Source organism: Neopelma chrysocephalum, unplaced genomic scaffold (genome assembly GCF_003984885.1).
Source record: "Neopelma chrysocephalum unplaced genomic scaffold, ASM398488v2 Primary Assembly neopelma1_24, whole genome shotgun sequence".
NCBI lineage: Eukaryota > Metazoa > Chordata > Aves > Passeriformes > Pipridae > Neopelma > Neopelma chrysocephalum.
The window spans coordinates 16631945-16644650 of record NW_020897693.1 but is presented as its reverse complement, the minus strand read 5'-3'; the positions used below and the strand labels follow the sequence as shown (position 1 = coordinate 16644650).

Below are 12706 nucleotides of genomic sequence, written 5' to 3'. Positions count from 1 at the left end.
TGCTTTTGGCCAAATTAAACTAGAAATAATTTAAGTTCCAAACCTAATTTTCTTTAATTTACACCTAAATGCCTTTATGCTGCTGCCATTTATTAAATCTTCATACTAACAGGTTCGTGCTTTCTCCCTTACTTTTTGACCAGCTTTGAAGCAATCTCCTTCTAACATCCACTGTCAAACTAGTTTACTATTCTGCTTCAAATCTTTTTCATGCTCTCCTATGCAAAAACCTAGAAATGGCTAAGCTACTATCCAGTTTGCTGTCTATTGTACTAATAATTATTTCCTTTACACTCTTGTTGAACTATCTATCTATTTACTTGGCTTTGTCTTGCAAGTGTTTTGAGACAGAGAATGTTTTCTGTTGTCTTTGTACTGCATCAAATCATTAGTAAGTAGCTACTAAGTACTGTTTTGTTTCTAATTAATTTTAGAAGCTAGAAGAACAATTATTTCATTATTGTCAGAAAAAGCGGAGATAAGTTGTATATTAAAATAATATTTAAATAACTGGAATTATTTAATTTCCTAGCCACATCATCTAAATAATTTGTCTTGTTGAGGATCACAAGCATTAGCTGAAAATTTTTTCCTAAAATAATGGAATTTCAAAGTATGTGTGAAGTATCTGAAATGAAAGCGAGGAAGAAGTGTGGATTCCACATAAGTGTTTTTAACTAGACAGAGTGATAGAGGATAGTCATTCTTCTGTGGGTTTTGTTGTTGTAGTTTTTAGTTTGTTTGGTTTTTTTTAATATCGTCCTCGTTTTCAGAATTGTGGCTCTGACTTCAGTTCTTCATCAATCATTATTTGTGATACTTACATGGAGGAAAGGGAAATAAAAACTTCAGTAGAATGTGTGTTAGATAAGATTTTCAAATGATATTTCTGCCTTTCTGAAATAAAAACTGTCAATGGCATAAGTGCTTGAGGAGAATCTAAGGTATCTGGTTGAATGCAGATCCTACGAACTCCAGCAGAAATTTGTGATGAATGAAATTAGACAAAATAGTCACAGGTTTCTCCCAAAAGCTGAGTTATCTTACTGCACGTTCTGTGTATTTGGTGGTAAAATATGTATTGATCAATATATCTAATTAATATTAAGTAATATTAGCTTTAATATTAGCTTTAATTTGTTAAGGCTTCAGGTTGGAAATTGGTCTTTGCTTACACTTGGAATCTAGTTTTCCTTCTATACCATTTGCTCTTCCATTGAGTTAAAAGCCAAACTGAGCATAAGCAGACTTCAGTAATGGAGCTTGTAAATTCCTTTCTGAGTAACTATATAAAGATGCTGCTCATTCCTCACTCAGAACCTAAGTGGCTTCTTGCAATTACAAGCTTAATCATCCTGTGATCCAAAAGCTATTGAACAACTCAATCTTATCATTCCTTGCCTACTTCAACAGCTGAGATTGCAAATTCCTGCAACATGAGCAACAGGCAAGGAATAGTTTCACTAATCAGTCACCTCTCTCTCTATGCATACATCATACTTTCTGCAAAATGGGGATAATAATGTTCAGCTTGGTTTGAATCTTAACTTACAAAAGAGGAAAATAGGTCTATATGAATTTAGGTTTTTTTCTACATTCCTATGGTGCATAGAAGTTCATTATAATGGAGCAGTACTTTGCTGTGCTAGGTGCTTGCAAATGTAAAAGAATGATCTTGTATTCAAAGTAAATTTCTACAGTTTGCTTTTCATTATGCAACACTGATTATTATGAAAACCTCTGTGTACTTACAAGCCAGGGTATTTATAAATACTTTATGAAATTTCCTAATCTGAACTGCAAAATCTAGACTCCTCATTCTATAAAATATGTGAATAAAAGTTGCCTGATTTTCAAAGAAGGTGAGTAATACAGACTTCTTCTTTTCCAGATATAGTAACACACACATTTCCCATTAAGTCCCATTTATCTACTAAATTTGGTACTTAAAAAGTCAGCTGTTTCCTCTTAATGTCATAAATTATTGTTAGGGAAATGGTTGGGGCTTTTTTTAACCTTTCTGAATTTTCACTACAAAAAAAAAGAACAAAATTTTCCAAAAAGTGAGCCTTATAACAAAAATTAACCATGAAATCTTTAAATCAAAGGAGAAGAACATAAAATTTCAGCAACAGAATTCTGCAAAAAGTGAAGTTTTTCAAAGTTTGATTGACTGGTCTGACATTAAGCTGTTACAGGTCTTCTAAATCCTGTTGCTCTTGGGGATTGTATAGATTTTCTGGAATGCTAGGACAGTTCTTTTGTCATTCTGTAAATAAATAGGGCAGTGCCTTATCCTGAAGTATTTTAGTTGGACAGTTTAAAGTGAAAGAAGGCCTGTTGGAAAATCTATTCCACCATTTTAAGTTTAATAGTTTAATGATTTATTCATTGTTGGTTTTGTTTTTTTTTAATGTTAAAAGTTCTGCCAAAAAACAGATATAGGTAGAACATCTCTGATCATTCTGTGATGTGCAGAATTTTCCTTTGCCTGTACACCAGTGCCCAAATTTTGGTAATACAGACTAGGGACTTCTTTGGGCTCTTCAGTGTTCTAACTGCACAATGTGCGAAAGGCAAGAATCATGGTTTCTCCAAGTATGAAATGCCCAATGGTTATTCGGCCCTCCTGAGATACTGCTCAACATTATCTCATCTTGAAATGGCTTGAACTATATAAAAAACATGAAATAGAAAAACAGAGGGATTAGTGTCGCCTGGGAGACTGAGAAGATCCTCTGTAGAAGTTACAGGGCATGTTACTGGTTCTGTCTCAGTCAGAGTGGGTAACAAGAGCTTTTCCTCCCCCTGCTGTGATAATCCCAGTGTTTGGTCTGGTTTGTTCCTAAGAACTGTGTAGGACTAGTGATGTTAGACACCTGTTAGATTTCTATGGAGAAATAAGTTGGAATAGAATTTCTCTTCACCGTTAGCCAGCAAAGGTGGGCATCCTCACGACAGAGACATTGCTCCTCATGCACAGAGAATGAAAATGTTAATTTAATGGCAGTTAAACAACTAGAAATCAGAAGTCACAGTGCCTAGGTGATCACCTAGTCAAATTTTGCCTACTCTTTGCCTGCATTCACAATCATTAAACTAATTTCAATAAATATTAAAAATCATATGACTTTCAAATCAGAACATAATATGAATGTCTAATTTTTGGGGTAATTACCTAACCTTTACAGCTTATATTTTCAAGGTTTTGTCTACAATTTCAAAATCTAGTACATATTTCTTTTTTTATATATACAAATCTACTTCCATCTGATTTTAGAAATTGCAGCCTTATGAATATGAAATGGTGTTATAGTTGTACTGAAATTGGTGACACCACTGTTGCTTCAGGATTATCATATAAAGGGAACATAGAAAATCTGGTTGGAGTTAATCATGCTTTAGTGCTTTGTAGTCTGTAATGGCAGAGATGGGCTGTCTCTGGCAGTGGCTGATAACAAACACTTTGGTCAAATGAAGGTTTTCCTTAAGTTCTTCTTTCATTGTGGTGACCAGAGAGGATTTTCTCACTGACCAACCTAAGAGGAGACTGATGCCTTCTCAGGCCTTTGCAAAGCACAAAGGTCTTTATTAGTAAGTCTCTACAGCTGATATTGGCTAACTCTGGAAACTGCACATTATTAAAAACATTTGCATCTTGTACTGTACATTCAGGTAGTGGTGATTCTGGGTATGCGCTGGCATCAGTGAAGTGAGAGCTCTAAAGTGAAGAATCCCAGATTTGTACAGTTTTCTCCAGCTCTCTATGTTGAATATGTGCACACTTTACAATCAATCATAACTTCAGCTTTTGACAACTTTTTTCCCCAACTTACTTGTGGACACAAAGTGTTCCTGAGGCATCTTCCTCTGCAGGTGTCCTGAAGCTAAAATCTCCCTACCTTTGCTTCCCAGGCTCTCTTTGTTCTTCTCAAAAAACCAGATTCATTGCACCTTACATCCTATCTTAGCCTTCCCTATGTGGGCAGCATCTGAGTGATTCCTTATTTGTAGATTTTAAATTAGAACATTCATAAATTTGAAATATTGTTTTGATATTTTTCTCTGTGGCTCTATGACCTTGGCTTTCTGAGAAGGGCTAGCTGTCTTCTGGCTCAAGGGGAAAGGATGGAGTAGGGTGAGGGAAAAGAAATTGCATATATTCTTCACAGTACAATGTTGTCTTTTTTCCTAGAGCTCTATTGTCACTGGCTGGAAGAACTAGAAAGAATAAGGTCTCAACCAGGTACTGTTTGCTTTCATTTTCACAGAGATTTCACTAACAATAAATAACACCAATTTTTTTGATAACGCTTCTACAAAGTATCAGAGGGAAAAAACCCAATCCCAAAATAAAAGCAGGAGAGGCTTATACTGTTTAACTGTCCAAGAGAGAGACTACAAGCTTTTTTTTTTTCTGGAATCCTAAAGGTGATTAGGAAAGGAAATGAGAAATTAAAAGAATCTGAGAATTAAACACATTTCACCTCTAATTTTTCCTCATCCAAAGTCTCTCAAGAAAATTTTGTGGCTGAGGGTTGACAAACCAGTCTTTGATTTCTCTGCAAGATCGCTCAATATCTCTTATATTTATAATTTTAAAAAATGCAATTTTTTTTCATCTTTATTTTTTTTCCACTGTGGCATCTCATTTCTCTAGAATGCATAATCTACTCACACTTTTTCTGTCAAGCTATTCTTAGGTTTTGTCTGTCAGTTATGATCCTTACCTGTTTTCTTTACAGGCTCTGGCATCTTCACTTTGTTTCTGATGAAGCTCCCAGTTGTATCTAGAAAGCAGGGTCTGAGTTAAACAGGAATGTGACTGCAGGGCTTTTGAAACTCCCTAAAGAAACAGTTGATGGAAGCCCCCATCCTGCTCCTCCCCCTTGATTCCCCACTGTTGTCAACTACAGCACCTTATCAACAGCAGAACACACTTGACAGGCTACATCAGCTGGGATAAATATAGCCAAGTTCCAGGAGCCAGAGAGCTCAAGCCACCCAAGACTGGCCACCACTGATCTGTTGGTATAAACCAGAGCACAATATGATGTTGCACATGCATACAGTACACTTTCTAGCTTCAGGCATGTATTGCATTAGGAATTCCTACACTGCTGTGTTTATAGCACATTCAGCAAACTAGATCTGATAGTTAAATCTTCTGTATGCTAGTTCTTACTTTAAGTGTGTATCTTCTTGCATTCTTGCTACCTATTTAAGTCTTTGTTATTGTTATAATTATGTCAGAACTGAACAGTCCCTCAGAGAGTGTTTTTCTTGTTTCTTTTTCTCCTCTTCTACCAAAGACCATATTTGTAGAACTAAATGTGAACCTGCAGGAAAGAATTTTCTTTTGCAGAGACACTTATGCATTACTGACATTTGCGGTCACAAGTAGAAAGCCTGACACTACTTAAATAGTTTCAGTCCTCCCTCCCCATCCACCCACTAGATCCACAGCATACATTTCTCGATAACTAGCAAGTTTTTTATTTCTTCTTTTAAGTATAATTTTAAAAATAGTTCCAGGGTTCTCTTTCACACATCTAGAAGTTTTAATTTTTGCTTAATTATATAGAAAAGGTCTGGGGGAAAAACCTCACTAGAAAATTATTCTAGTATGGCCATTTCATGCTCCAGTCATTGCTTTTTATTTATTCATACACTTAAAGTATGTCAAAATAACTGTGGACAATCATTCTTTTATTGAGTTGATGGTATATCCATTTTGAGTTTTAAGCTTTACCAGAGAAACTCTGTAGGCCAAATATTTAGCATATTTTAGCCAGCACAAGTATTGAAAAAAATAATTTCTAAGAAAGGTTGTGGTATTCATTTTTTCCAGTTTTACTATCCTGTAGAAACCTCAATCTAAAGGATTTCTTCTTTTGACAGGGAGCTCACAATGGACCAGTGTGCATGCAGCTCACCAGTCACCGTGCTTTATGTCTGTCATTCACGTCTGACTCTCTGGGTAGGCTGATAGGACAAATGTGAACATGCGAGAATGACTGCTGACACCTCTCCTGATTCTGGGCCAAATAGTTCCTCCCCTTCACTTAGAGGAATTTTTTATGGATGAATGAGGAAGATGGGCAGGATGTCACCTATGTATATTTTCCATTGCCTCTGTTTCTAGTGGAGTACAAGTTACCATGTTACATTTTTGACTTACTGTGCCTGAGGCATTTTACTGGGAGTCAGAAAATTTCAGCTATTTGTTTTGACTTGAAGCCGTTTAAAGAGCTTGGGTCTCACAGTGTGAAAAAATCTGTCACTTGACTAGTGAAGATCGCTATTCGTTTCTTAATTGTTTCTCTGTATTATAGGTATGCCATTAACTCCCTCTTCCCTTCAAACTTGGTCCCCAACACACCACTGTGCTGGAACTGCATACAGATCTCTTCTAGGAAGAAAGCTGTCTGCATGCGGCCTTAGAAAATAGAGGTCACGGGAGGCAGATCTATCATGGAGAAATAAATAAATACCTGTTTAGATTATTCAGAGGTGGACTGTGATCAGAACCACACTTTTTTCTCAGCTCAGTTGTCCTTGACATAACGTTTACAAAGCAATAATGTTTACAAAGAAATAATGTTTCAAAACAAATAATGTTTAAAAAGAAAATTAGTGACTAGAAGTCACTTGTGCAGTATTTAAAACGTGAGCCTCTTGTAATTGAGATCAGTAACTTTCCTCAGGAATCATTTTGCCTAGAAAATTTAATTGCGCTACTTCATCCTTTCTCCCTCTCCTATTAGCAAATAATTATTTTACTGAAAGCTTACATTCTGAGGTTCTTGATTTGATAAAGTACACAGTATGCCAAGAAGTTATGTTACATTTGTATTCAAAACAGTGTTCAGTTCTGAAGTTTTTTTACGGTTAGCACCATAGGCCTTTATTACTGTTAACTAAAGTGGTGTAAGTGGAAATAAACCCATTTTAAGTGTTTAAATGTATATTTATATACAAACTCTTTAAAATGCAGACCTGTAGTATTTATCATACATGCCAAGCCTGTATTTGTTCTCTGCGAGTGTCCAACAGGAGGTGCTTCAAAGCACAAACTGGGAACCTTGGAATAATTAAATATGGAGTAATGCATATCTAACAGAGAACTCATTCTTAATGCCAATAGATATTGGCTTAAGTACATCTTAAGTATTTCTTCATATTTCTTGGAATGCTCAATGTTATTGATTCACCTAAATACTCATTTCTCTCTATAATGACATTAACTCCTTGGAATCAATAGTGTAATTCCAATAGTGGTGATTCCACTGTCGAAATGCAGATATTAAAAATAGGAATTCTACTGTTGATTCTGAATTTTTCATCTTCTAATTTTACTATTCTCTTGTTCTGGAAGAAGTGCTGAGGCCTGGATCTCCAGATGAACCTTCAAACCTAATGTTATATTTAGCCAAAATTCTGTATAATCCTTAGTAAAATATGTAATACTACACCTGTGTAAAAATGTATGTTTGTTAGTAAGATATGTGGGTATTCGCTTATTAATGAAGATTTGTATCTGTTCATTAATGAGATATGAATGTGTCTGTCTTTCTGCATTTAGAGATTGTTCAAGGCCGTGGAAGTAGGTGGCTGGCCTTGTTTGACAGTAGATAGTCCAAACTGACTCCCTTGATTTTCCTCTGAGCCCTGGTCAGGCTCTGGGTGAAATCCAAGGAGAGAAGATAGCCAAATATTTTCTTCACTAAATAGTGATGTAAGTTTATTTGTTTACCAGCATAAAAGCTGGGCCCTTTTCACAGCAAAGGTGGAAGCCTCACCTACGAGTGGAAGCACTGCGCAGGATTTCCCAGTTAGCGGGAGTGGTTCTCAGGCCCTTGGTGGTGACCAGGGACTCCCCAACTGGTGTGCGGGTCTGGATGATGATCATGGTAAGGTATTAAAGGGGTAACTAGTGATATATCTTTCTTAATCACTATAGACACTCTTTGTAGTAATTAATAGGTGCATTACTAAGCTTATCCTTCTATAATTCTTTGCTTCTTTTGAAATTCTTTACTGTTTTGCCCTAAAGTAAATTTATACGCTTATTCTTTTAAGTTGGTGCCTGTGCTCCTTGTGCTGATCTTCGTCTCCCGGCAAAACAGAGAACAAAATCTGCCATTCAGTGTTTGAATGCTGGTTTTTTTCTATACTTTTGTCACAATTCCTCCAATTTTTTTTGACAAAAAATACAGTTGTGTATTTTGCAGTCATACATTAAAACACTTTTAAATCTGACATTACATACAGAAGCAATTTCCTTCATTTTCTTCTTTCTAACTGACAGGTTTTTGTCTTTAAATTTGCCAGCATGTGTCTGACAATGGCACGTCTGAAAGAGGTCACTACCATCACTATGCTGGTGATGGAAGGGTCCTGCTTCCTCCAGGACAAATAAGGAGTTCATCCTCCCATCACATGGCTTGCAGAATAACTGTGTTCTTATACTTCTCTGGAAATCTATGGGATAATCTAAATTGTGTTGTTATTCAAAGGAGATACACTCAGTCATTAGATTGTATTTTAAGGATGTGTTTTTTAAGGGTGGTATCCCAGTAACTATCTATGAGCCTTTATTTCCTGGGGAATTTGAAAGAAGTTTATGCTAATCAAAAAAGATCTAATATGCTAGGCTAAATATATATAATAAGATGATGAAGCATTTGAATTTTGTATTAGAAAGCAAAGCCCAACAATACACTCTGCACTTCTTTATTAGCATAAGGAGTACACTGGGCGGGAGTTCGTCCCATTGATTCTTGCTGGGATCATGTAAATAAGTTTATTCTCTTTTGCACTCTCTGTTGCTTATTTATTACAGATACTTAGAAACTATTTTAGACTTTAAAAGTTATGGACTCTCATAAGTGCTTGGGAACCTTTTCTCAATGCATTTAATGTTTCCCAAACTTTATATGTGTTTTTATTCTGTTTAAATAAATATTCTTTATTTAATGTGGTTGTAACATCTTTCTTTTAACTAATGGATTTTTCATCTATGACAGCAACACCTGACATCTTATTTTCTTTGTGTCTCTTTTCTCAGAATTTCATTTTATCTAGGCCATATCTTTCTCACTGTAGATTTGATTCTTTCTGTAAATATTAAGTGGTATAGTTTTCATTTACTGAGCTACTGGGGTACTTGAATAACTTTAAATGTGAACTTAGTTCTGACAACTTGTGTGCTCAAAATCAGGCTTACTTAATTCAAGCACTGCGGTGAGTCAGTCCCTTAGCTGGTTATTCTCCATAGATACCTTCCAAGATTCAGAATCAAGTTTAATCTGGGGAAGGTATGAATTACTTCTTCCCCACAAAGAAACAGAGCCATGAGAATGATTTACTCTGATGCAGGGAAATGATCCTGTTTAGTAATAACTTTGCAGCTTTTGTGATTTTAAATGTTATTTAAAGTAACATTTTAAATATATCTCCATGTTCAAGGTAGAGCAAAATGAATGTTTTCTCTGTTATTACACTTCAGGTTACCAGGTGGCAGCATTGTTGTAATGGTAAACTTTTTCTGGCATTTTCTATATTTATTTATGTCGCAACTTTTAATAACTAAACTGCTATGCAAATTAAATACATAATTGCAATGGCTACACTGTACCAAAATAGATGTGTAGTAGATTTTGATAACTATTTACGAATGCACTGCAACACAAGATAATTTTTTAGAAAGTGTGTTAAGTTCCATCCTCTATTCAAATGAAACTGATGTCCATGAACAGTGAAGCAACATGTGATAAATGTCTCTGGACCTGTGTGAAAATAATGAGTGAGAGGGAAAAGGATGTCCTTACTTGTTAGAAGAATTATCTTACAAGTCTGAAATTATTCTTCTGTGCTTTAGACAGTGGCTTTCATCACGTAATTCAAAGTCAAGCTAAAAATTGACAGTAATAGGTGGCTAGCAGTGACAGGCTGTGTGATTTTGGATAGTTGCAGCATGGCTTATGCAAAGAAACCCAAGGATTATTTATAACCAAAGTTAACATCATCTCCTTCTAATAAGATTATCCAACTTCCTATTAAAAGGTTATGTATTTAGGTCATTGCAAATTTGTTCAAATGTAGCTATCCAGGAACAAAATCTATATATTGCTTTTCTACTTTGGGCTGGTAGTTTCTGTCATGCCATTTAATTTCTTGTTTCTATCTCTGTTCATTTGTCTCTCTGCCTCTTTGTTTTGTTATGTTTTGTGAAAATACCATCTCCTCCATGATTCAACAGTTTCTGAGGACAAGGCAGCATAATTAACTCTCAGTTCTAGCAACTGCAGATCTGCTGGTGTTAATGGTGGGACACCTGAGGTGGCTCAGTGCGGAGCACAGGCCCAGCAGGACTCATTCACTCAACTGCTCATAGAATCATGAAATAATAGAATATCCTGAGCTAGAAGGGATCCACAAGGAATATTAAGTTCAACTCCTGGCCCTGCACAGGACAATCCCAGGAGTCACGCTATGTGCCTAAGAACGTTGTTCAAACCTTTCTTGAACTCTGGTAGGCTTAGTGCTGTGACCACTTCCCTGGGGAGCCTGTTCCGGTGACCAACCCATCTCTGAACAAAATGCTCAGAATGGATAGCTTGGACTGGCTGATGAGGGAAAGAACAGTATTGGTGAGTCAGAAAAAAGTGGAAGAGGGAATGTCTAAAGAAGACATCTAGAATTATGTTTCTGAAAGCAGACACTCAAAACTCATAAAATTAGTTAGTTAAATCTAAAAAACCCCAAACTGATTTGTATACACAAATGCCCAGCTCAGCACCCAAACATTCTTCACTTTGCATAAGGCAGAGGAATCAAAGCATTCTGCACAAAGGCGCTAGTCGTCAAAGGGCTTCTCATACCAAGAGCACTGCTGCTTACTGCTGGGAAGTTAAAACAGAAGCTCAGAGGGAGCCCTTAAAGCACAGAAACTGCATTCCTTCCTACCACAAAGCCGCTTCCCCAATCCTTTGCATAACCTTGGTCTCCCCAACACCTCCTCCCACCCTTCTTTCTCCTCCACCACCTCCTGCTAAACCTTATCTGCTCTACCACATCCTCATTCTCCTCCTGTCCATAGACTGCTCTGCTCATTCTCACGTACTGCTTTGGCTCCCCAATAGTAAAAGGTAACACTGTGGGGAACTAAAGCCATGAAGAAGGAGGATGTGGCTGTATGAGTGGAGAGAATGGAAAGAAACACAGAATGTAGAGAAAGTTGCCCTGAGAAACCTGATCTAATTGGGCTGCTTTGGGTAGGGGGTTGGATGATGTGACCTTCAAAGGTCCCTTCCAACCTAGGTTGCTCTGTGATCCTGTGTCTGATGAGAGGCGTTGGGCTAAGGCAGACACGGATGAGTTATGTGAGAAAATGAGAAAGAATATCTGCAGCCTAGTGATGTTTTCATGTTCTTTGGAAGAAGTTCACATTCCCCAGCTCTTGGAATAGGACTCTGATCATTTCGGTTATATACAGACCTCCTTAATACCACAGGCTCAACTGAGCCAACTGAATTGCAGTGTGCAAATTTGTTAAAGAAGAAAGGTGAAGCTTTGTGAAGTTTTAGTTACTGTTACAGTTGCTTTAAAGAGCAAAGCTCTTTGTCTACTTGCCTGTAGTATATCAGTAGATTCATTACAGTAGCTTTTTTATTACAAGTGTACATTTTCAGTGTTTTAGGTATGTGGGTATGCAAAATTATGTAAATCTGATTTGAGTATTGCTTAGAACAAGGAAATGTGGTGAGATAGCAAGTTCCACAAAAATAAATTAGAAATAAATGCAAATTTAGGAATTGGTACCCACAGTCTGCGCCATCATAGTTTTTCTATCAGCAATCCATAAATTTTAAATACACTAGAGTGGGATTTCCATTGAGAAAATACTCTTCTGGACATTCTCAAAGAAAAAAATGCTTATTTTATATTCATCAGTAATAAAGTCTCTGCTATGAATTTACAATGTGCACTTAGAGTACAAGCAAAATTTAGAGAAATGGTATAAATAGACTGAATTGAACTGTGATGTATGTACTAGTTATGAAGTTGGCACTGTAGTTTGAATTAAGCTCAATGATTATGAAGTGAATTTTTTTCACTTCATAATGGAAGAAAGATGAAGAAATCAAGTGATACAAACAGAAAAAAAATACTGAGGCAGGTTTGCTGAGGAAAAGAAACCTGCAAAATACAGACTGTAAGCCCTGTTGTAATAACAAGTGAAGACAAATACAGATATAAGACTCTGTCAGTGTATGCATTTTGAAATGAGGTTATAGAGATACAGTTTCATGAAGTAGGAGACAAAAAAACCCCAGTAGATATATTAGAGATGTATATATGTATTTTTCAGGAAGTTTGAAGGATTTGATAAATGTGGGCTTCAGACAAAAACAAATAATAGCACCTTTCACTGCATTTCTCTCTGATGTAGGTGTGTGTAATTGCTCAGATCTAGAAATGTCTAAAACTCTCTTTGACTGAGTAGAATTAAAAAATATATGCTATCACTGTAAATTATTACAAGCAGATTATCCCTCAGTATAGTAAGTGCAATTTTTCTACCACCTACACCTCTGATGTATGGCTGGAAGGACTCTAAAATATTTTACAATCAGCATTTTGGATTTAGGTCAGCAATAGTTCTCTGACTAATCTTTCCACAAAAATTGATTAGGAACCG

At 36.3% G+C, this 12706-nt stretch overlaps 1 protein-coding gene across 1 annotated transcript in view; it reads right to left on the bottom strand.

Moving 5' to 3' along the window:
• Positions 1-4880, bottom strand: part of MYBPC3 (myosin binding protein C, cardiac) — a 62222-nt gene extending 57342 nt beyond the window's left edge. The window contains exon 1 of the mRNA XM_027704936.1: positions 4731-4880. Within this exon, the coding sequence (XP_027560737.1) occupies positions 4731-4755 (25 nt within the window). The 5' untranslated portion in view covers positions 4756-4880. The remainder of the gene's footprint in view (positions 1-4730) is intronic.
• Positions 4881-12706: the final 7826 nt, after the last annotated feature.